Source organism: Poromitra crassiceps (genome assembly GCF_964638095.1).
Source record: "Poromitra crassiceps genome assembly, chromosome: 4".
Taxonomy (NCBI): Eukaryota; Metazoa; Chordata; class Actinopteri; order Beryciformes; family Melamphaidae; genus Poromitra; species Poromitra crassiceps.
In genome coordinates, this window is record NC_139626.1 from 54,570,432 (window position 1) to 54,595,282 (window position 24,851).

General features: G+C 42.4%; 1 protein-coding gene across 1 annotated transcript in view; it reads right to left on the bottom strand.

Moving 5' to 3' along the window:
• The window catches only part of LOC310775845 (venom factor-like), a gene marked incomplete at its 5' end in the record, with an annotated part of 76,425 nt that extends 51,907 nt beyond the window's left edge, over positions 1-24,518 (bottom strand). The window contains 8 exon segments of the mRNA XM_083635972.1: positions 1,516-1,618; positions 2,394-2,481; positions 2,719-2,801; positions 10,208-10,242; positions 10,755-10,825; positions 19,845-20,010; positions 21,263-21,452; positions 24,502-24,518. Of these exon segments, the coding sequence (XP_083492098.1) occupies positions 1,516-1,618; positions 2,394-2,481; positions 2,719-2,801; positions 10,208-10,242; positions 10,755-10,825; positions 19,845-20,010; positions 21,263-21,452; positions 24,502-24,518 (753 nt within the window).
• Positions 24,519-24,851: the final 333 nt, after the last annotated feature.

Sequence of the window (24,851 nt, forward strand, 5' to 3'; positions counted from 1 at the left end):
CATGATCAATTACTTGCCTATATGACCCCAAAAATTCAGATACTGCAATCTGTCTGTGTACCTTACCTTAAACAGATATAGTACAAATGCAAAGCGCAGTAACTACAATCTAGTGTCATTTTCCTGTCTTGTTTTTCATGAGAAAATCGTAATCTGCTTGTTTAAAATGTTTAAATAGATGAGTAACAGAGACATTCAAGGAATCCTGATTGGATTGTATAACTACAGAGGGATTCACAGTGAGAAGAACAAATGTGCCTTGGTGATTATTATGATGTGAGAGGTATCGAAGCCTTCAGGGAGCAAGTAGAAAAGTATAGGCTCATATTTCCTTACGATTTTCTGGATATTTGCATTTCAAAGCAAGCTATATCCACTATTATTTCCCCCCAGGATTGTGCCATTATGAGTGATTGATATGTTGGGCTTCGTTATGGAAAGAGCGGGAAAATTAAAAACGACAAAATCCAACCAAAAAACCAATGCAAACCGCAGTAACTACACCTCGAAGTGTAGTTACTGCGATTTATCTTTGTTTAAGTCCAGCTGAAGCTCTGGTTTTTGGTTGGATTTCGTAGTTACTGCAATTTTTATACTTCCGTTTTTTTTGTCACATGATAAAACATATATCTAAAAGTTCTCAATTTTGACCAAAATTGTAGTTACTGTGGTTTGGATTTGGAGGGCAGAATAGAGCTCAACAGTCACGTTATTTTCCATGACATCTCCAGCCCCGGAAGTGAGTTCCCCATTCATTTTCCCATTTTGAAAAATCCTTATAATGAGTTCCAATTATTTATCATCTATTTTCCTTGATGGGGCCATAATTTAGAAAACGGAGAACATGAAAGCATGAAAAAGACTTTAAATTGTTGATTCATACCATAAACCTATTTGGAAAGTGTTTGTTAAGACATAGACCAAGAGAAGTCAGGTCATTTCCCCATTGACTCCAATGTTAAATGCCTTCTTTTTTTGCAATAGATCACGACAGGCCATGGTATATGCTCATTGTACCACAGCTGTGAGCCAATCGGATTGCTTGATTTGAGAGAGACGTTTTATAATTGGTAAGTTGTCACATTTTATTCATTTAATGTTAGTCTTACATTTTTGGCACGAGCCAAAACTCAATAGAAAACAGTGGCAAGGCTGTTCTATCCATTCAAGTTCTGTGGTGCAGAATTTTTTTCATTTATCTCTATGCCAATGGCCAGAAATACAGCTCAATTATGTCAATGTCAGATGTTTGAAGCAAATGTACAAATTGCATAGCAGATGATGATTTGATTGCTGCCTGCATTCCTGAACTGAACGAAGTAACATTCAATCTATAATTTCTTTCACAAAATATCTGCACCACTGAATTTGCCTACACCCATTTCCACACCCACGTTGTCAGTGGACACTCACTGTAGTGTAACCAGTAATAAGTTGAACATTCTCTGTCCTACATATCTATTTTTCTGGTCAGTGAGAGTAACTGGTGAATGTTGGGATGTAGCATTGACTTACATCAGACACCTGCTTCACAGTGGGTAACCTCCTCATCTCTTTGTTGATCTGCACCCCAAACACCACATAGGCCGTCCCCTGGACTGGCTCCCCATACAGGTACCTGAAACACACATTGAGACAACAGTTAGTCAACAGTGAATGGTTTGTGTTTGCTCTAGCTGTCTATATTTAAACATCTCTGGTGAGGATGTTATGGTGATGATTTAGATTTAAGGTTAAATATAGAATCAGGTTTAGTTCAGGTTATTAAAGGGATAGTTCGGTTTGTTTGAAGTGGGGTCCTATATCAGCTAGTTGCATACACTAACTGAAATATAGTGCAGGAGTTTAGCGGAGGAATACGGTAGTTGTACGGTTGGGAGAAAAAGCAGTGCCGAATGAGACGGCTGTTTGGCGGAAAAGTAAAGCGCTGAAATTTGTCAAAATAGAGCGTACATGTACACAGATATCGATTTGTTTAGGTGGCCGTTGTTTTAGGTGGCTAAATTACGTTTTAGTTCTTGGCCCCGTGTACTAGAGAGACAGAGCTGTGGAGGCTGTTGCTTGGAGTGTTGGGTCTCGATAAACGGTGCGCTCAGCTCCCAGAACACTGTACCTATTTCAGTTAGTGTATCGAACTAGCTGATCGAACTATCCCTTTAATAATGGGTACAAATGTTGGTGAGTTAAGATTAGGGGTATGGGAATGACCATAGTTGATAAAGAAAGGTCCTTACAAATTACAAACCTACATGTGTGTGTGTGTGTGTGTGTGTGTGTGTGTGTGTGTGTGTGTGTGTGTGTGTGTGTGTGTGTGTGTGTGCGTGTCATACGTGCATGCGTATCTGTGTGCATGTGTGTGTGCGCGCACGTGCGTGCGTGTGTACTGTACTGACCTGGCTGAGATCTCTACCTCCAGTTCAGTGTCGTCCAGCTTGAAGAAGGACTTCCTGGGAGTCAAAGTCACATTGAAGGCGGGGAGCACTGAAACACAACACGCCATATAAATATACAGCATTATACAGTTACAGAGCATGTTGTGAACAGCTTCACTCCAAAATGACATATATACAGTTGGACAAATGTAATGCCTACTCTGACAAAATTAATAAAAACCAAACTCACCATTGAATGTTACTGTTATGTTATTACAGTAGCTACTGTACCACGATCAATTTACACAAATACACACTATACCAAGATTGCTTAAACTTGACCTACCATATTTCTTCACCTCAAACTGGGCACTGAAAGAATTCTGCCCTCTGTGGTCAAACTTGGCAACCACCCTCCATGTTCCTTCACTGCCAGAGTCAGACACGTAAACAGGAGGAAACACACAATATTCGATTTACATGTAGCATTTTAAACAACAATAGATCATTGTCAAATTAATTATGACACCTTGGTATAATTGCTGTTAACAAATGAGACCATGGCCAAGACAATTGCTAGCCTCTATATCTCAAATCAGTGTTAGTGTTTCTCAAAAGGAAGATTTTGTGTGTCTGATTTTTGTGTCTGATGTATTTCATGCCTTACCTCCTGTTTTGTGTGTCTGATGCGTTCCATGCCTTACATCCTGTTTTGTGTGTCTGATGCGTTTCATGCCTTACGTCCTGTTTTGTGTGTCTGATGTGTTTCATGCCTTACGTCCTGTTTTGTGTGTCTGATGCATTTCATGCCTTACGTCCTGTTTTGTGTGTCTGATGTGTTTCATGCCTTACGTCCTGTTTTATGTGTCTGATGTGTTCCATGCCTTACGTCCTGTTTTGTGTGTCTGATGCGTTTCATGCCTTACGTCCTGTTTTATGTGTCTGATGTGTTCCATGCCTTACGTCCTGTTTTGTGTGTCTGATGTGTTTCATGCCTTACGTCCTGTTTTATGTGGCTGATGCGTTTCATGCCTTACCTCCTGTTTTGTGTGTCTGATGCGTTTCATGCCTTACCTCCTGTTTTGTGTGTCTGATGCGTTTCATGCCTTACATCCTGCTTTGTGTGTCTGATGCATTTCATGCCTTACCTCCTGTTTTGTGTGTCTGATGTGTTCCATCTGACACATTAATCAATAAGCTATAGGCCTATTTGCATACGCATAATTATGCTATAAGTTCCATGCCATTTGACACATAGACTCACACTGACATTTCACCCAGAGCAGAGGACTTCTCGTTGCTGAAACCTTGGACAGTGCGTGATGTTCCAATAACATCTGATACAGACAGGCAGCCCTGTAGGCTCCAAGTCAAGTCATCATCCCCTCCTCTCTGCCTTTTTCCTCTTCTCCTCCTCTGCCTATAAATCTATGTTACACTGTCGGCCATTGGCTGAATATTTGACTCTGTATGACATATCAGAATGTGTACATTGAGATTCATGCCCTCTGTCAATATACATGTATTGCAGAGAATGTATGGTATTAAATATACTTTTATGTTAAATCTTCCTGGACTCAAGGCCTCAATTCATTTGGTTAGATAAGCTGTTAATTATCACATTTAGCGGATGTATAGAATATAATTTATTCTCTATCACATGCCTTACATCCTGTTTTGTGTGTCTGATGCGTTTCATGCCTTACCTCCTGTTTTGTGTGTCTGATGCGTTTCATGCCTTACATCCTGTTTTGTGTGTCTGATGTGTTTCATGCCTTACCTCCTGTTTTGTGTGTCTGATGTGTTTCATGCCTTACCTCCTGTTTTGTGTGTCTGATGCATTTCATGCCTTACCTCCTGTTTTGTGTGTCTGATGCGTTTCATGCCTTACATCCTGTTTTGTGTGTCTGATGTGTTTCATGCCTTACCTCCTGTTTTGTGTGTCTGATGTGTTTCATGCCTTACCTCCTGTTTTGTGTGTCTGATGTGTTTCATGCCTTACATCCTGTTTTGTGTGTCTGATGTGTTTCATGCCTTACCTCCTGTTTTGTGTGTCTGATGTGTTTCATGCCTTACCTCCTGTTTTGTGTGTCTGATGTGTTTCATGCCTTACATCCTGTTTTGTGTGTCTGATGCGTTTCATGCCTTACCTCCTGTTTTGTGTGTCTGATGTGTTTCATGCCTTACCTCCTGTTTTGTGTGTCTGATGCGTTTCATGCCTTACCTCCTGTTTTGTGTGTCTGATGTGTTCCATGCCTTACCTCCTGTTTTGTGTGTCTGATGCGTTTCATGCCTTACATCCTGTTTTGTGTGTCTGATGCGTTTCATGCCTTACCTCCTGTTTTGTGTGTCTGATGCATTTCATGCCTTACATCCTGTTTTGTGTGTCTGATGCGTTTCATGCCTTACCTCCTGTTTTGTGTGTCTGATGTGTTTCATGCCTTACATCCTGCTTTGTGTGTCTGATGCGTTTCATGCCTTACCTCCTGTTTTGTGTGTCTGATGCGTTTCATGCCTTACCTCCTGTTTTGTGTGTCTGATGTGTTTCATGCCTTACATCCTGTTTTGTGTGTCTGATGCATTTCATGCCTTACCTCCTGTTTTGTGTGTCTGATGTGTTTCATGCCTTACATCCTGTTTTGTGTGTCTGATGCATTTCATGCCTTACATCCTGTTTTGTGTGTCTGATGTGTTTCATGCCTTACATCCTGTTTTGTGTGTCTGATGCATTTCATGCCTTACCTCCTGTTTTGTGTGTCTGATGCGTTTCATGCCTTACCTCCTGTTTTGTGTGTCTGATGTGTTTCATGCCTTACATCCTGTTTTGTGTGTCTGATGTGTTTCATGCCTTACCTCCTGTTTTGTGTGTCTGATGTATTTCATGCCTTACCTCCTGTTTTGTGTGTCTGATGTGTTTCATGCCTTACATCCTGTTTTGTGTGTCTGATGCGTTTCATGCCTTACATCCTGTTTTGTGTGTCTGATGTGTTTCATGCCTTACCTCCTGTTTTGTGTGTCTGATGCGTTTCATGCCTTACATCCTGTTTTGTGTGTCTGATGTGTTTCATGCCTTACCTCCTGTTTTGTGTGTCTGATGTGTTTCATGCCTTACCTCCTGTTTTGTGTGTCTGATGCATTTCATGCCTTACATCCTGTTTTGTGTGTCTGATGCATTTCATGCCTTACATCCTGTTTTGGGTGTCTGATGCGTTTCATGCCTTACCTCCTGTTTTGTGTGTCTGATGTGTTTCATGCCTTACATCCTGTTTTGTGTGTCTGATGTGTTTCATGCCTTACCTCCTGTTTTGTGTGTCTGATGTATTTCATGCCTTACCTCCTGTTTTGTGTGTCTGATGTGTTTCATGCCTTACATCCTGTTTTGTGTGTCTGATGCATTTCATGCCTTACATCCTGCTTTGTGTGTCTGATGCGTTTCATGCCTTACGTCCTGTTTTGTGTGTCTGATGTGTTTCATGCCTTACCTCCTGTTTTGTGTGTCTGATGTATTTCATGCCTTACCTCCTGTTTTGTGTGTCTGATGTGTTTCATGCCTTACCTCCTGTTTTGTGTGTCTGATGCGTTTCATGCCTTACATCCTGTTTTGTGTGTCTGATGCGTTTCATGCCTTACCTCCTGTTTTGTGTGTCTGATGCATTTCATGCCTTACATCCTGTTTTGTGTGTCTGATGCATTTCATGCCTTACCTCCTGTTTTGTGTGTCTGATGCGTTTCATGCCTTACATCCTGTTTTGTGTGTCTGATGCGTTTCATGCCTTACCTCCTGTTTTGTGTGTCTGATGCATTTCATGCCTTACATCCTGTTTTGTGTGTCTGATGCATTTCATGCCTTACATCCTGCTTTGTGTGTCTGATGCGTTTCATGCCTTACCTCCTGTTTTGTGTGTCTGATGCATTTCATGCCTTACATCCTGTTTTGTGTGTCTGATGCATTTCATGCCTTACCTCCTGTTTTGTGTGTCTGATGCATTTCATGCCTTACCTCCTGTTTTGTGTGTCTGATGCGTTTCATGCCTTACCTCCTGTTTTGTGTGTCTGATGCATTTCATGCCTTACCTCCTGTTTTGTGTGTCTGATGCATTTCATGCCTTACATCCTGTTTTGTGTGTCTGATGCATTTCATGCCTTACATCCTGTTTTGTGTGTCTGATGTGTTTCATGCCTTACCTCCTGTTTTGTGTGTCTGATGCATTTCATGCCTTACATCCTGTTTTGTGTGTCTGATGCATTTCATGCCTTACCTCCTGTTTTGTGTGTCTGATGTGTTTCATGCCTTACCTCCTGTTTTGTGTGTCTGATGTGTTTCATGCCTTACATCCTGTTTTGTGTGTCTGATGTGTTTCATGCCTTACATCCTGTTTTGTGTGTCTGATGCGTTTCATGCCTTACCTCCTGTTTTGTGTGTCTGATGCATTTCATGCCTTACATCCTGTTTTGTGTGTCTGATGCGTTTCATGCCTTACCTCCTGTTTTGTGTGTCTGATGTGTTTCATGCCTTACATCCTGTTTTGTGTGTCTGATGCGTTTCATGCCTTACCTCCTGTTTTGTGTGTCTGATGCATTTCATGCCTTACATCCTGTTTTGTGTGTCTGATGCATTTCATGCCTTACATCCTGTTTTGTGTGTCTGATGCATTTCATGCCTTACCTCCTGTTTTGTGTGTCTGATGCATTTCATGCCTTACCTCCTGTTTTGTGTGTCTGATGCGTTTCATGCCTTACCTCCTGTTTTGTGTGTCTGATGCATTTCATGCCTTACCTCCTGTTTTGTGTGTCTGATGCATTTCATGCCTTACATCCTGTTTTGTGTGTCTGATGCATTTCATGCCTTACATCCTGTTTTGTGTGTCTGATGCATTTCATGCCTTACATCCTGTTTTGTGTGTCTGATGCATTTCATGCCTTACCTCCTGTTTTGTGTGTCTGATGCATTTCATGCCTTACCTCCTGTTTTGTGTGTCTGATGCGTTTCATGCCTTACCTCCTGTTTTGTGTGTCTGATGCATTTCATGCCTTACATCCTGTTTTGTGTGTCTGATGCGTTTCATGCCTTACCTCCTGTTTTGTGTGTCTGATGTGTTTCATGCCTTACCTCCTGTTTTGTGTGTCTGATGTGTTTCATGCCTTACCTCCTGTTTTGTGTGTCTGATGTGTTTCATGCCTTACCTCCTGTTTTGTGTGTCTGATGCATTTCATGCTTTACATCCTGTTTTGTGTGTCTGATGCGTTTCATGCCTTACCTCCTGTTTTGTGTGTCTGATGTGTTTCATGCCTTACCTCCTGTTTTGTGTGTCTGATGCATTTCATGCCTTACATCCTGTTTTGTGTGTCTGATGCATTTCATGCCTTACCTCCTGTTTTGTGTGTCTGATGTGTTTCATGCCTTACATCCTGTTTTGTGTGTCTGATGTGTTTCATGCCTTACCTCCTGTTTTGTGTGTCTGATGTATTTCATGCCTTACCTCCTGTTTTGTGTGTCTGATGTGTTTCATGCCTTACATCCTGTTTTGTGTGTCTGATGCATTTCATGCCTTACATCCTGTTTTGTGTGTCTGATGTGTTTCATGCCTTACATCCTGTTTTGTGTGTCTGATGTGTTTCATGCCTTACATCCTGTTTTGTGTGTCTGATGTATTTCATGCCTTACATCCTGTTTTGTGTGTCTGATGCATTTCATGCCTTACCTCCTGTTTTGTGTGTCTGATGCATTTCATGCCTTACATCCTGTTTTGTGTGTCTGATGCATTTCATGCCTTACCTCCTGTTTTGTGTGTCTGATGCGTTTCATGCCTTACATCCTGTTTTGTGTGTCTGATGTGTTTCATGCCTTACCTCCTGTTTTGTGTGTCTGATGCATTTCATGCCTTACATCCTGTTTTGTGTGTCTGATGCATTTCATGCCTTAACTCCTGTTTTGTGTGTCTGATGTGTTTCATGCCTTACATCCTGTTTTGTGTGTCTGATGCATTTCATGCCTTACATCCTGTTTTGTGTGTCTGATGCATTTCATGCCTTACATCCTGTTTTGTGTGTCTGATGTGTTTCATGCCTTACCTCCTGTTTTGTGTGTCTGATGCATTTCATGCCTTACATCCTGTTTTGTGTGTCTGATGCATTTCATGCCTTACCTCCTGTTTTGTGTGTCTGATGCATTTCATGCCTTACCTCCTGTTTTGTGTGTCTGATGCATTTCATGCCTTACATCCTGTTTTGTGTGTCTGATGCATTTCATGCCTTACGTCCTGTTTTGTGTGTCTGATGCATTTCATGCCTTACATCCTGTTTTGTGTGTCTGATGCATTTCATGCCTTACATCCTGTTTTGTGTGTCTGATGTGTTTCATGCCTTACCTCCTGTTTTGTGTGTCTGATGTGTTTCATGCCTTACATCCTGTTTTGTGTGTCTGATGCGTTTCATGCCTTACCTCCTGTTTTGTGTGTCTGATGTGTTTCATGCCTTACATCCTGTTTTGTGTGTCTGATGTGTTTCATGCCTTACCTCCTGTTTTGTGTGTCTGATGCGTTTCATGCCTTACATCCTGCTTTGTGTGTCTGATGCGTTTCATGCCTTACCTCCTGTTTTGTGTGTCTGATGTGTTTCATGCCTTACATCCTGTTTTGTGTGTCTGATGTGTTTCATGCCTTACCTCCTGTTTTGTGTGTCTGATGTGTTTCATGCCTTACATCCTGCTTTGTGTGTCTGATGCGTTTCATGCCTTACCTCCTGTTTTGTGTGTCTGATGCATTTCATGCCTTACATCCTGTTTTGTGTGTCTGATGCGTTTCATGCCTTACATCCTGTTTTGTGTGTCTGATGCGTTTCATGCCTTACATCCTGTTTTGTGTGTCTGATGCGTTTCATGCCTTACATCCTGTTTTGTGTGGCTGATGCGTTTCATGTCTCACTTCCTGTTTTGTGTGTCTGATGCGTGTCTCGGCAGCTCACATTGGGTCATCTCATCACTTTTTGACTTTACGAAAGCCTTGACCTAAACCTAACCATAACCGCAGTGACACCATGCATAAACCAAACCACCTCCTCTGCTGTGAAATGGCATGTTTTTAATAAAGTCCCTTTGTCTTCACTTGTGTTAGCGTGTTGAGAGCTTTGTTGTTCCTGACCTTTGAACCGTACAAATGGATCCAAGAATATAGATTTGAATAGAAAAGACTGTCCCTAGGATCAAATCATGGGAAGGCCGCATTCACCCACTATGCTTCTGCTAGCTGGAACAAACTGCCTGAAGACCTCAGATCTGCCCCAACTTTACTTACTTTTAAAAATAGACTAAAGACTTTTATGTTTAGCGTCGCTTTTAACTGCTGACAGCTGTTTTTCAGGAGATGTGTGTGGCCTATTAAGTTCGAGTCCAACTATTATAAAGGTTATGGACATTGTTAACTGCTGCGCCTATTGCTTAATGCACTTTTTATGCTCTTTCTCTGTTGTGATGCTTTTAAATGTATATTTTATCCTCTTATTCTTTTATTAAAGGGGCGGCTTTAGCTCAGGAGGTAGAGCGCAAGGGTTGGCGGTTCGATCCCCGCTCCCTCCCAGCTGCTGTCGTTGTGTCCTTGGGCAAGACACTTAACCCTCCTTGCTCCCGATGGTGCGTGGCAGCCTGCCGCCATTGGTGTATGAATGGGTGAATGTAGACTATCTACTGATTGTAAAGCGCTTTGGATAAAAGCGCTATATAAATGCAGGCCATTTACCATTTTAGGCCAATTTCCTTGTGTCAACCATTTTATGTGAAGCACTTTGAATTGCCTCTGTGTATGAAATGTGCTATACAAATAAACTTGACTTGACTTGACTATATCCACTGATGTTCTGTGTTCTCTCCTCTCACCTGTAGGAGTCAGTAGAGAGTATGGAAGGAGAGATAAGATCATCTTACTTGACAATCTCTGTGAGAGGGAGAATTTCAGCAAAGACGCCATCAGTGGGTCGTGTCCGAGAGATTTGTTTGACCACAACACCCTCTGGATCCTGAAACACACACACACACACACACACACACACACACACACACACACAGACACACAGACACACAGACACACACACACCCACACACAGACAAACCACCATCATGATCATCATCATCGTCATCATCCTTACCCAAAATAAATGTGAGCTAAACACACATAATTAAATAGTGAAGACCCAAATGAATCATTCTGACTGTCATTTTGTAGGCTACACCGTTTACATCTCGATATTGATGACGGGGTTAGGGGTTATCATATTTGAAAATAATATTTATTATTATTATTATTATTAGTAGTAGTAGTAGTAGTAGTAGTAGTAGTAGTAGTAGTAGTAGTAGTAGTAGTAGTAGTAGTAGTAGTAGTATTCTTTAACCTGGAATTCCACTGTGATGGAGCTGTTAAAGGCCTTGAAGGATGGAGATGACACAAAGGCTCTGCACCGCACTGGAGAGAGAGAGGGAGAGAGAAAGAGAGAGAGAGAGAGAGAGAGAGAGAGAGAGGAGGTGGAGAGAGAGAGAGAGGAAAGATACAGAGGACAAAATGGTAAATAGTAAATGGTGAGCTGACATTTAAGTGAACATTTGGTTTGATTTTGATGTCACAGAACATTAACTTAGTTGTTTCAGCCTGAAACTACTTAGCTAACATTAGTTTGAAGCACAATAAGATAGCAAGCTCAAAGTTAGTTAGTTGGCCAGCTGTTGGATCTCTACAAAAATGTTGCTGTATATTTCATACCAATTATAAATCTTATAGTGTGATTATATGTGAAAATACTTATTGTGCTTATATTGGCTGTAGCAGAGGCTGGAAGTGACTGGTCTCTGGTCCCAAGTAATCTGAGCAGAGGCAGAGAGGAATGTATTTGATGTAGGTAGATCTCAGTGACCTCTGCTCTAAAGTAAACTGACCATAGCCTAAATGACAGTCAAAAAGGGGTCTACTGATAACCAGGATAATTTCCAGATGGTGGTTTTATTATCTTTAAAGTAAGATGGGTTGATAAATGGGCCTAAATGACAGTCAAAAAGGGGTCTACTGATAACCAGGATAATTTCCAGATGGTGGTTTTATTATCTTTAAAGTAAGATGGGTTGATAGATGGGCATGCAACTGTCAGAAGTGGCGCCGAGGCACGGCACAGACAACTACACTGACCATTTGACCATCTGGTAAAAATAAGACCTTTTAGGGCAAAGTCAGCTAACTGTGACATCATTTACTGGCGGTAAAAACCTTCTATAAGACTGTCTGTTAAAGCCAGGAAGGCAGACTTGACCATTCGGCCCCATCTCGTCTCCTCAGCGTCTGCAGTGTTGTGATGTGATACCAGTTGTTGACAAAGAATAAACCATTCTGTTTGCATCAAACTGTGTGTCGCCGGAGCTTCATTTCATCTCAGAGAACCAGATTCAACACTGTCAATTTCACAAGCTAATTGATAGATAGCGTGCTAATGTTACCAATCCTGATAAATGAGTGGTACTGTCTTCAGTTCACACCAAGACGAAATTTGCAAATTTGTGGGATGATCACATAAAGTCAATGCAAACAGGCGAGCAGAAACCGTTTCGTCGGTGAATAATCTCTTAACGATTGACTTCCGGTTTGGTGAGCATGTGAGTGAGAGGTGGCGTCTCGGGTTCTCCTGCCCGCTTATGCTTAAAACCTACTATTTCGTGCCCTATGCAAAGTTTGAATGTTGAATTAAGAATGGCTATCGTTTAAATACTTATCAAACGACATGCCAGCAAAGAAAGCTCCACCCGTAGAAACTGCTGCGCTTCAGAACATAGAAGTTGACGACTCTGGCGTTATTAGCATGCTGGCAGACTTAAGGATCGATATAATGACTAGCTTCGCATCAATGGAAGCGAAGCTAGATAAAATACAGTCTTCGGTGACAGAGCATGGACAACGTATCGACTCCCTTGAATCGAATGTCGACCTCCAAGACCAGCGTATCACTAAGCTGGAACAAAGGTGCGACGCCCTGGCTGAGAGCAACATGAGGCTGATGGCGAAAACGGCGGACCTGGAGGGACGTAGCCGTCGCAACAATATAAGAATCGTCGGCCTCCCCGAATCCATTGAGGGACCTCGACCTACTGAATTCTTCTCGGAGCTCCTAGTGGAATTGCTGGGGGACCAGATCCTCACCTCCCCTCCGGAGCTGGACCGAGCACATCGAGTGCTTACTGCTAGGCCGCCAAACGGAGCGAGACCGCGGCCTGTAATAATCAGAATACATCGATATCAAATCAAGGACCGGATCATCAGAGAGGCTCGTAAACAACGTGGTAAAATACAATATCGAGGAGCAGCTGTGCACATCTTTGAAGATTACACTCCTGAAGTGCTTGAACAGCGCGTAAGGTATCGAAATATCATGGCGAAGCTGTATGGCCTTGGTCTCAAGCCGTCCTTGCTATATCCAGCGCGGCTACAGATCACACTTCAAAATGGAACCAAGAAACGGTTCACATCGCCAGAGGAGGCTGAAACCTTCGCAGTCAGTTATCGACAAGATTGAGGTCTTGTCTTTTTGTTTCCCTTTTTGTTTCTTTGAGTGGTTTGTTACTGGGTCGGAGGAGCTATCTAGCCTAGCCACGGCCGTCAACTTGAGACGAGCTAACGGAGCTAACCGCTACATTAGCCAACACCATTCCACCACTCTGTTTGTGTTACTTCACTTCTCTGGAAACAAACCATAGCGTGCCTCCCGAGACCACACTCCGGTGCGGCCACATTTCTTCACTTCTCTACCTAAACGGGTTGGACTTCACAAAGCTTGACGTTTTCCACATCCTAGGCCTTGACTCTCGATATGGCCTACTTTGGACATGGTTCAGGCTAACTATGATGCTAACTAGTTGGCTAACACAGGACTACACAGTGCTGGCCCTCTATCATAGGACATAAGGACATCAACCAAGAGGATTTTTCATTACTTCTAAAGCGGGACTGAGAGTGGTAAATCAGTCCACAGTGACAATGATTTGGATTATTTTTTATTTTTTTTCTCTCTTTCTTTCTTTGTTCCATTCTGTTTAATTTTCATATCACACTGAGTGCAGACTATTATTGAATAGGCCAGTATAATAGTCTCAGTTAATATTAGTTTAATAAAACCACTGTTGAATGGAAGATCTTTTTGGCCGTGGGTATGGGCGGGGGGGGGGAGGGTAAAAGGCTGAAAACATTATAGGTACATAGTCTGTGATGCCAAAGTAGGGGGGTATAAGTGTGTGTGTGTGCGAGTATGTGGGTGCGCGCCTACATGTAACCCGGTCAGCCATAATGACACTCATGAAATGATTCTACCGGCCAGTCCTCTAATTGACTGATCCAGTTTACCTCTATTGGGGCCAGGGTATGAGTGCGGATGTGTGTGTCCTATAAGCTGGCCAATCAAAGTGATCTACCTTTATCAGCGTTAATGTGGGTCGTGGTACATGCGTGGATATGTGGGTTTTACATGCTGGTCGAGCTGCAAACTATACACTAGAAAAAGAGAAATGGGAGGGGGGTGTGTTTGTGTGCGAGTGTGTGGGTGTGTGTGTTGTGTGTATGTGTGTGTGTGTGTGTGTGGGTGTGTGCAGCCTACAGGCTGGCTGATTAACCTACCTCTGTCAGAATGATCAATTTTTCTTATTCTTCTTTTTTCTTTTTCTTATTAATGCTGATGTACGTGAGGGTATATTCGATTGTATGTGGATGTAGGGAAGTCACATGCCAGCTGACTGACCTCCCTCTATCAATAGGACTTACCTCTATACCGATGTGTGCCTTGGTATGGGAAACTCATGCATATACCTGTGCAAACACCAGAGCGAGCACAGGGATGTAGATGTGTACCTACGAGGGGGTGTGTATCTTTTAGTGTGTATGCTTGTTGTTGTTTTTTTTTTTTTTTTTTTTTTTTTTTTTTTTTTTTTTTTTTTTTTTTTTTTTTTTTTTTTTTGTGTGTGTGTGTGTGTGTGTGTGTGTGTGTGTGTGTGTGTGGGGGTGTGTGTGTGTGTGTGTGTGAGTGTGTGTGTGTGTGTGTGTGTGTGTGCGTATTTTCTTTATTTTTATTTTTTACTCTTACCTCCCTATTGTCTTGACAGGTTGTTCTGTCCTCTGGTCTATTTGGCATTGCTGGTGATACTGAGGATTACACATTCAATAACTGCTATGTTGTCCACAACCCTTACTCTGGTAAACTTTTGGGGCGAAACTTTGGAAGGGTAGTCCCTGGGACATGTCGGGAAAGATAGAAAGAATGCCGTCGTTGCAGAAAGGGAAGTTCAAGGTTTGTATAGGTTGGAGGGGGAGGGTTAGAGGGGGAGGGGGTAGGTGGAAGGGGTGGATGTCTTATGCTCATCCAATAGGGAAGGGGGGTGGGTCGGTGTTTTTTTTTTGTTATTTTATTTTTATTTTTATTTTTTCGTTTGAAAGTTTTACTTTGAAAATGTTGCTTGTTTTGTGTTTCACTGCTCTCAAGTATTTCACTTCTCTTATATGTTTCCTGCATCGTGAGTCTGGCCTGTGCTACCCGAGGTTTCCATGGACCATTCCATGGCAAGCGTGACAGAGGCTCCGGCTGGTGGTGGGCAGGCAGTGAGGATCATTTCACTGAACACTGGTGGGTTAAATGGTGCGGTAAAACGCACAAAAATCTTGACACATATTAAGGACCAGAACGCTGACATAGCACTCATTCAGGAAACGCATTTATGTAACTCGGAACAGCGGAAACTTCATAGGCCATGGATAGGACAGATTTTCCATTCAAGTTTTAATTTGAAGACAAGGGGCACTGCGATATTGATTAGGAAAAATGTAGATTTTGTTTCTAAAGATGTAGTTGCTGATCCGAATGGTCGCTATGTCATCGTTTCTGGTACACTCTACCAGAAACCAGTGGTTTTAGTGTCTGTTTATGCCCCGAACTGGGACGACCAAAACTTTATGAAACTGTTGCTGGCTTCCATTCCATATCTGAATTCCCACTTACTTTTACTAGGAGGCGACATGAACTGTGTGATTGATACTCTCTTGGATAGGTCTAGTACGAAACCAGTGGTAGCTACTAGAATGGCCCAGACTCTCTCTGCTTTTATGGATCAGTACGGCTACATTGACCCGTGGAGATTTCTACACCCATCTACAAGACAATATTCTTTTTTCTCCCATCCACATCGTTCATTTACACGTATAGATTACTTTATTATTGATAAGTCACTTATTTCATCTATTCTATCCACTCACTACTCCCCAATAACTGTCTCTGACCATTCTACTGTGATCTTGGATCTCCACTTTAAATTGAAGCCTAAGGCATTCAGAACCTGGCGCTTAGACCCTCTCTTCCTTACCAATGCAAACAATTGTAAATATGTTTCTGAATCTATTGACTTTTTCTGTGAGACCAACCAAAATGAAGAGACTTCTGCATCTCTATTATGGGAAACCCTTAAGGCTTTCATTAGAGGGAAAATTATCTCACGTACACTACATATTAATAAACTTCGTAGAGCACGTCAAAAGGAGCTAGAAACGGCTATCGCTAACCTTGATATCTTGCTTTTAAACAATCAATCTTCTGGCGTATACAAGGATAGGCTGATACTGAAAACTGAGCTCGACCTCTTGTTAACTAGGGAGGCAGAACGCCTCCTCTTCCAGTCACGGGGTTCTACATATGAATACGGGGACAAGGCGGGCCGTCTCTTGGCTTATCAACTAAAAGCCAAACAAGCTTCAAATCAAATTACTCAAATACTTGATGAATCAGGCTCTGTTGTCTCTGACCCCATTATGATTAATAACACCTTTAAAACCTACTACTCTCAATTATACACGTCTGAACCTCCAAACGATGACACTCTTTTGACTTCTTTTTTTAATAAGTTATCCTTCCCTAAGATCTCGAGTAGCGATCAACAGATTCTTGATGCTCCGGTCAAACTGTGCGAAATTAAAGAAGCGATACAATCTATGCAGAGCGGTAAATCTCCAGGTCCAGACGGTTTCCCGGTTGAATTTTTCAAAAAATTCTCAACTCAATTAGCTCCATTACTTTTAGATATGTTTAATGATTCTTTTCGGCAGGGTTCTCTACCACCTACCCTCTCTCAAGCCTCTATCTCTTTGATCTTTAAGAAAGGTAAAGACCCACTGAGCTGCGCGTCATATCGTCCCATTTCACTGCTACCAGTAGATGTCAAGATACTTGCAAAAATCATCGCTTTGCGATTGGAGTCAGTTATGTCATCAATTATATCAGAAGACCAGACTGGATTTATAAAAGGGAGGCATTCTTTTACAAACATTCGGAGGCTTCTCAGTATCATCCACACTTCGTCATCTCTTACTGAGCCAGAAATGGTTGTGTCTCTGGATGCTGAAAAAGCCTTCGACAGGGTGGAGTGGGCCTATTTATTTTCCTCTTTACGGCATTTTGGTTTTGGAACTAACTTAATTTCTTTGATAAAATTACTTTACTCCTCCCCTCAGGCGGCAGTCTGCACCAATACTGAACGCTCAGATTTTTTCTCGCTTGCCCGGGGGACACGCCAGGGGTGTCCGCTTTCACCGCTATTGTTCGCCATCGCCATTGAACCCCTATCGATTGCTTTGAAGTCTGAAGAGGGTTTGAAAGGGATCCAGAGGTGGGGCACGGAGCACAGGGTCTCGTTGTATGCTGACGACCTCCTTTTATATGTATGTGATCCCTTAGCCAGTATCCCACGCATCATGTCAGTCTTGAAAGCCTTCGGTGCGATTTCGGGATACAAACTAAACATTCAAAAAAGTGAGTGCCTCCCTATTAATAAACCGGCCGACATAATTCCATCTACGTCAATACCTTTTAGATTATGCAACTCTGGTTTTAAATATCTCGGCATTCAAATCACTCGATCCATCCGTACATTACAGGATAAGAACCTGACTAACCTTACAGCCTCAGTTAAAGCAGACCTCCAAAGGTGGGATCGCCTGCCTCTTTCTCTGGCGGGTCGAGTCCAAACAGTTAAAATGAACATACTTCCTAGATATTTATATATTTTTCAATGTTTGCCCATTTTTCTTTCTAAATCGTTTTTCATTACCATCGATGGTATTCTCTCTTCTTTCATTTGGGCGGGCAAGCACGCAAGAGCTGGCAAGTTGTTACTACAGGGGAACAGGTCCCATGGCGGACTGGGCTTACCAAACCTCATGGGCTACTATTGGGCGGCCAACGTGCATAAGATCATGCTCTGGTTCACCTCCCCCCAAAGTAGTTGGTGTCAGATCGAGGCCATGTCATGCCGTTCTACATCACTTCAGGCTCTCGCGTGTAGCACCCTACCCATATCTTTCTCACAGTTCACTTCTAATCCCATCGTGATAAGCTCTCTTAAGATCTGGGCACAGGTCAGGCGTCATTTTGGTTGGTCTTCTTTACCTCAGGCGACTCCGGTTTGCAACAACCACCTATTTCTACCTGCTAAGTCAGACCCTTACTATTCACTTTTAGAGGGAAGAGGTCTCCGCCGCCTGGGAGACTTGTATATAGACGGTGTGTTTGCCAGCTTCGATCAACTTCATACTGTTTTTAACCTACCCTGTTCAGATTTTCTTCGGTACTTTCAGCTAAGAAACTTTGGTAGAACCCACTCCCCTCTATTTCCTCAAATCCCGCCTCCCAGTGGAATAGACCTACTGCTTAAGGCAGACATTCTATCCAGGGGCCATGTCTCCTATTTCTATGATCTCCTCTCTCCAGTGAATGTGGTGGCCATCAATAAAAGCAGAGAGAGCTGGGAAAGTGAACTGCAGACGTCCTTCTCAGACAACTTCTGGGAGGAAGCCTTGCGAGGCGTCAACTCCTCTTCTAGTTCTGCCAGACTTAACCTGATACAGTTTAAAGTAGTACACAGACTTCACTATAGTAAGGCCAAACTGGCTAAATTCTACCCAGATAAAGTGGTTGATGAATGTGAGAGATGCTCACAAGCACCTTGTAACTTGACTCATATGTTCTGGACTTGTCCCAAACTATCTGGTTTCTGGTACTCCTTTTTTAATATGTGTTCGGACATTCTGAAGGTGAGAATCTGTCCATCCCCTCATATTGCAATCTTTGGTAGACCACCGGATGAGCTAGATATGTCGGTCACCCAATCCAATGTTATCGCTTTTGCCTCGTTAATTGCTCGTAGGAGGATTCTTTTTCTTTGGAAAACCTCTCAGCCACCTTCATTTAAAGCTTGGCTTGAAGACATTTTATTTTTGCTTAAATTGGAAAAAATTAAATTCACCCTGCGGGGCTCCTCTGACAAATTTTATTCACATTGGAGACCGCTGATCGAATACGTAGATGGTCTTCCCCCAGACGACGTGGCCCCATAGAACAAGGGCCTGGGCCCTCCCAGGGATGGACGAATACCTTGCTGCCTGCCCACCACACTCACAGCCGTGCAGTGTTTTTCTAGCCTCATGAGACCGAAATAGGCCAACTTGACCCAGATGCTTGCAAGTATAAACTTTGACAACTTGAGTTATTACTGTTTTCACTGTTATACTACCTCTTACTGTATGTACGTGTGTAAATGCATATACATAGGAATATGTGTATGTATGTATATTATTATTATTATTTTATTTTATTATCTAATTTTATTCATTTTTTCTGTTGGAATGGGATTGGGTTGTGGGGAGGCAAAGGAGGGTAGATGTGTTGGTTGCGATGTTTCAATGTGAAAAAAAAAGAAAGAAAATTACACTGGTTATTGTACTGTAATGCCAATGCTCCCTGCTCAAAAATAAATATTATAAAAAAAAAAAAAAAAAAAAAAAAGAAACCGTTTCGTCCCGGTCTATGCAAATCAGACGAATGATGCAGCGTAACAAGATATTTGCGATATTCGCCTCAGTCGCCCATTCGCTCGAGTTGAACATTTTCCAACTTTGCATAATAATTCACGTGGCCAAACTCGAGCGAGTGAAGGCTTTTTTCCGCCGTGAACAATTAATGAATACAATTCGATGTGGGCTTCAATAATCTCCAGCAATCATACCTGAAATTGTTTGTGAGCATTCAGCTGAATGTATTGCAGCTGAAAGACTTGATTTTAGGCGAACATTATGATCGCATTTACCATGTTAGAAGAGATGGGGGGCTCAAAGCATTGATCTATGTTATGTAGCTAGCTAGATAAATAAGTTAACACCCACTTCCAGTAACAAGCTTTCAAATGTATTATATACACATTTACAAACTGTGCTGTAACTGTTATTCAACAAGTTGTGTGTTTTATGTGGATTTTCCAAGTGCAGGGAAAACATGCAAAGACTGTTTTGGACTGAAAATGAGGTCCCATAGGCCTCAAAAGGCGTGTTTGCCGGGTTGTGCTCTTCCTGGTCATTGTTGTTGGTGCCGTTATGTTATTTCTCAATGTGGTGTTTGAGCTCCAGTTTCTCCAGTTCTCACCAGTATCACCAGGGTTATAGACGGGTTTATCAGTCTGGATGAAGATGTAGCCAGTGTGAAAGGACACCATCAGCACCCTCTCCTCGAAGTGGTGCCCCTCAAAGGTCACCTTCAGGTACACAAACTTTTTCCTGTGCTCGTTTCGCTTCAGAAGCTCTGAGGGAAGCTGGGATGACATGAGGTGGATAGTCAGGAGGATTAGAATAGAACAGAGTGCCAAAGTCACACCCTCTTCTGGGGATTTCATCCGCCATTTATTTTTTCCAAAGACATTTTGTTTCCCACCCCCAATTCTAATTGGCTGTCCCTGTCCTTGCTTCACTCCATCTGCCGATCTGGAGGGAGTTGTAGACGAGCACATGCTTTCTCCGATACATGTGCAGTCGCCAGCCCCTTCTTTTCACCTGACAGCGAGGAGTTTCACCGGCAGGACGTAGTGTTTGAGAGGATCACATTATTCACCCCAGTTCCCCTCCCCTGCAAACAGACCGACCAGAGGACGAACTAGTGGAGTGACCAGGCCACATACCCTTATTAATCTGGCTTCCCACCCGCAGACACGTCCATATGTGCTACTGCCTGTATGGACGCCGGAACAAGCCGGATAACACGGGGGCAGGCTAGCCAGTATCAATGACTACCATTCATTGTGCTAAGCTAAGTAGCAGGATGGGCAAGTCGCTATTTTTCTACGACAATCAAAGAGAAAAGAAGGGAATCTATCTTCTCATCTTACTATCACGAAGATGGCAAAAGGGAAAATCTCCCAAAATGTCGGTGCCTTCCTTTAAGTGGCAGCCGTGACCCTGGCAAATCACCTGTATAGTCTTGAGAGTATGGAAGCTGTTATCAAATCACCTGTATAGTCTTGAGAGTATGGAAGCTGTTATTAAATCACCTGTATAGTCTTGAGAGTATGGAAGCTGTTATCAAATCACCTGTATAGTCTTGAGAGTATGGAAGCTGTTATTAAATCACCTGTATAGTCTTGAGAGTATGGAAGCTGTTATTAAATCACCTGTATAGTCTTGAGAGTATAGAAGCTGTTATTAAATCACCTGTATAGTCTTTAGAGTATGGAAGCTGTTATCAAATCACCTGTATAGTCTTTAGAGTATGGAAGATGTTATTAAATCACCTGTATAGTCTTGAGAGTATGGAAGCTGTTATTAAATCACCTGTATAGTCTTTAGAGTATGGAAGATGTTATTAAATCACCTGTATAGTCTTTAGAGTATGGAAGCTGTTATTAAATCACCTGTATAGTCTTGAGAGTATGGAAGCTGTTATTAAATCACCTGTATAGTCTTGAGAGTATAGAAGCTGTTATCAAATCACTTGTATAGTCTTTAGAGTATGGAAGCTGTTATCAAATCACCTGTATAGTCTTGAGAGTATGGAAGCTGTTATCAAATCACCTGTATAGTCTTGAGAGTATGGAAGCTGTTATCTGGGCCCAGTGTGAGGGAGTCGTGCAGCAGCTGGGACGTCTGGCTGAAGTCCTGGATGCTGATGGAGACGTTGAGGGGGTCAGACAGACCACTGGCCTCCAGGTAGATGTTCTCCTGACTGTCGGCTCTCAGCAGGTCCGGAGCCAGCACAGTGAACCTTCAGGAGGGGTCAGACACTTGATTCATACTGCTGCTACTTACACCACTACTATTACTATTTGACTACCATTGGCACCAGTAGTACTTCAAAACTACTACTACTACTACTACTACTACTACTAATACATCAACTAGTGCTTGTACTATTTGTATGACTTCTACATGTACAACTTCTACCACTACTAATAGGCCTACCATTACTCCCACTGCTACTAAGACCAAATAAGCCTACTGTTATTCTACTAAAATGTCCTGTGACCAGTGTCTCAGGACGTTTTACTCTCTGGTAGCAATACATGTTTATTAAGGACACTCAAACGCTTGGTGAACCCTATGACACATCAATAGCCATAGCTTGCTCAGTCTCGCTGGCCAGCCTCCCCTCACTTCCGTGAGAGGAGTCTGGCGCGCTGGTCACCATTCTAGAATTGCGATGGGCGGCGCTTAGCGGCAGTGCCCTTGAGAAATAGTTTCCAACAATCCAACTTGCCATTTTCAGCGTGTAGCAACGAGCTAGCATGTAGGTTTCTGCCGTTAGCTTGCTAGCTAGTTAGCGTTGTTGTTTTCACTGCGGTGGCAGGGCACTATTTGCAGCGACACACAGGGAGATTGATTGATTGACATGGTTGGAGCCAATGACAGAGCTTGTAAGCGGGGAGCGTAAATCCCAGCAGCGACTGAAACAGTTGCTCCAATGGGAGAGCAGCTGTAGAGCAGGGGAGGCTGGCAAGCGAGACCATAGCTTGCTTTCCCTACATCAATATGTTCTCATGAGCTTTTATTTTATTCTTAATTTCTGTTTTAGTTTAATGTTATTCTATATATAATTTCTTGTATATTTTTGTGAATTATATATTGCTATGCTAATTATTCTTTATGCCGAGAGGACCCAGCGTACAAGCATTTCATACACTATTTCATACACATATTGCATACACTAACTATAAAAGGGAATCGTAGCAGAATCTCCACATATATGACTGGTATCTCACAGTACGTAGCCCAGGAAGAGTGAACAACTTAATAATGACATTGTGAGACACATTCAATCCACAAATTAATTTGTACATCAGATTTCGCAGGAGCAACTGGTCACCCTCGCCTTACAGAACAGGTCACTAGCACTACTCCACCTGGGCTTTTTCAGCAAAATACGCATGCAGTCGTTATAGGCAACCCGAGGTTTATGGATGCTCGCTTTTTTAAACTTTACCCACAGGGGACAGTATAGATAGGGGTACAGTATGCCATAAGAAGAGCTATCTTAACATCATCACAACAGGCCCTTACAGAAAAACCACATGAACAATAATCAATAATCATGTGATTTTGCACAGGTGATTTTTCCACATGACATTTCACATGTGCATTTTCATGTGCCAACATGTGAAATTTCACATGTGATCACATGTGGAACACATGTGATCACATGTGCTTTTCCCATGAAAGCATGTGGTTTTGGAACGTTTTCACATGTGAAATGTGTGAAACCCATGTAAATTCCCATGTGATAACATGTGAAACCTATGTGATTACATGTGAAACCCATGTAAATTCCATTTGTAAATGCATACAAATTCCCATGTGAAACCCATATGAAACCTATGGGATTACATGTGAAACCCATGTAAAACCTATGGGATTACATGTGAAACCCATGTAAATTCCATTTGTAAATGCATACAAATTCCCATGTGAAACCCATATGAAACCTATGGGATTACATGTGAAACCCATGTAAAACCTATGGGATTACATGTGAAACCCATGTAAATTCCCATGTTAAACCCATACCAATACCCCTGTGTCAGAACAGGACTACAATACTGTAGGATTATTATAGGAATACCTGATTCTTATTGCCAAATACAATGTATTGACTGTATGTCCTATACAGGGCAGGACTAGGCAGGGCACGCTTCACCAACACCGCAACAACTTTTTTAAATTAGAAAGAAAGTCACACACTCAAAAATTCTCCTTTGCTGTGTTTAATACCACACTAACATGTTTTGGCGGAATATGCCTTCTTCAGGGGATATCAGGGTCAGGGTATATTATATACCCTGACAAAGGCATATTCTGCTGAAAATGTTGGTCAAATGTGGTAAAACAGAGCAGAGGAGAATCTTTGAGTGTGCGACTTTCTTCATTTATATTATTTTCGATGTTTCGTTAGTCTGCACCTCTTCAACTTTTTTTGGGGTGTGCTCCACTCTGTATATATAGGAGCAAAAGAGACGGACTAAACATAGCCAACATGTCGACGACTATTTTTGGGCTAAATCATGGCCACAACGGACCGACCGGATTTAGCCATAAAAGCAACGTCCGTGGACATCGCTGGGTGGGTACTGTTAAAACAGCAAACAGAAATTGCAATAAAGTGTAATATCGAATCGTAATACTTGTAATCACAATACAATCGAATCGGCACCCAAGTATCGTGATCTCAAATCGGGAGATGAGCATATCATCCCTGCCCTATAGTGTGCAGGGTAAGTCTCACTAAATATCATATCTGTGCCAGCCCGTTTCACTTTTGATTTAAAAATGCTTCCACCAGATTAAAGAAGAGGTTGGGCTCTATAGTCGCAATGGCGGTAATTTTGCGTTAGCGCCCGTTTTGCGCTCGAACAGCACTGCGCGCAGCGCTAATTGTGGGCGTGTTGGTGTTGCCCCTCTGCGCTTTGCGTCAACTCAGCGCAAACCTCCATATAGGCGTGTTTAAGCCCACAATTATTCACAGGTGTGATCATGTCCACCCCCCTTAAAAGCCACAGTGTCACGTATGTGACAGCAGCTTCCTCCTCGCTGAGTGGGCAAGCAGAGGGGCAGAGTGAGAGAGAGAAAGAGAGAGATCGACAGAGAAAAGAGAGATGGGAAGAAAGAGAGAGGGGAGAGAACGAGAGAGGGGAGAGAGAGAGGGACAGAATTGGAGGATGAACATGTTCGGATTCAACTAATACAAAATTGTGATAACGAAAATTGGTGCTGATGGAACGATATTCAATTTGAAACACACCAAAGGGCTGCCGCGCACTTACGCAGTGGATATCCCCATGGTGTTATATGTCCCAAAGCGTGCGCTTACTGTAATTAGACGTTTCGTTCATATAGGATATAACATACACATGTAAAAAATATTTGTTTCTTTAATAGGGTAGAGATGTGTGAGAATTTAATTCTAGCCTATTTCAATAGCCTATATCAGAATTGTCCACTTGGGTTAAGCTATTGACTGCAGTCACGCCATCCACGCTGTGGAGGAGCGTGGTCTTGCATGCGTGCAATTGCAGGGAAAGAGGTTACTGTGACATCACTTGCCACCCAGAAATGCGGAACCCCGCGGCAGTTAATAGTATGAGTTGTGCCAAACAAACATTAATATCTCAAA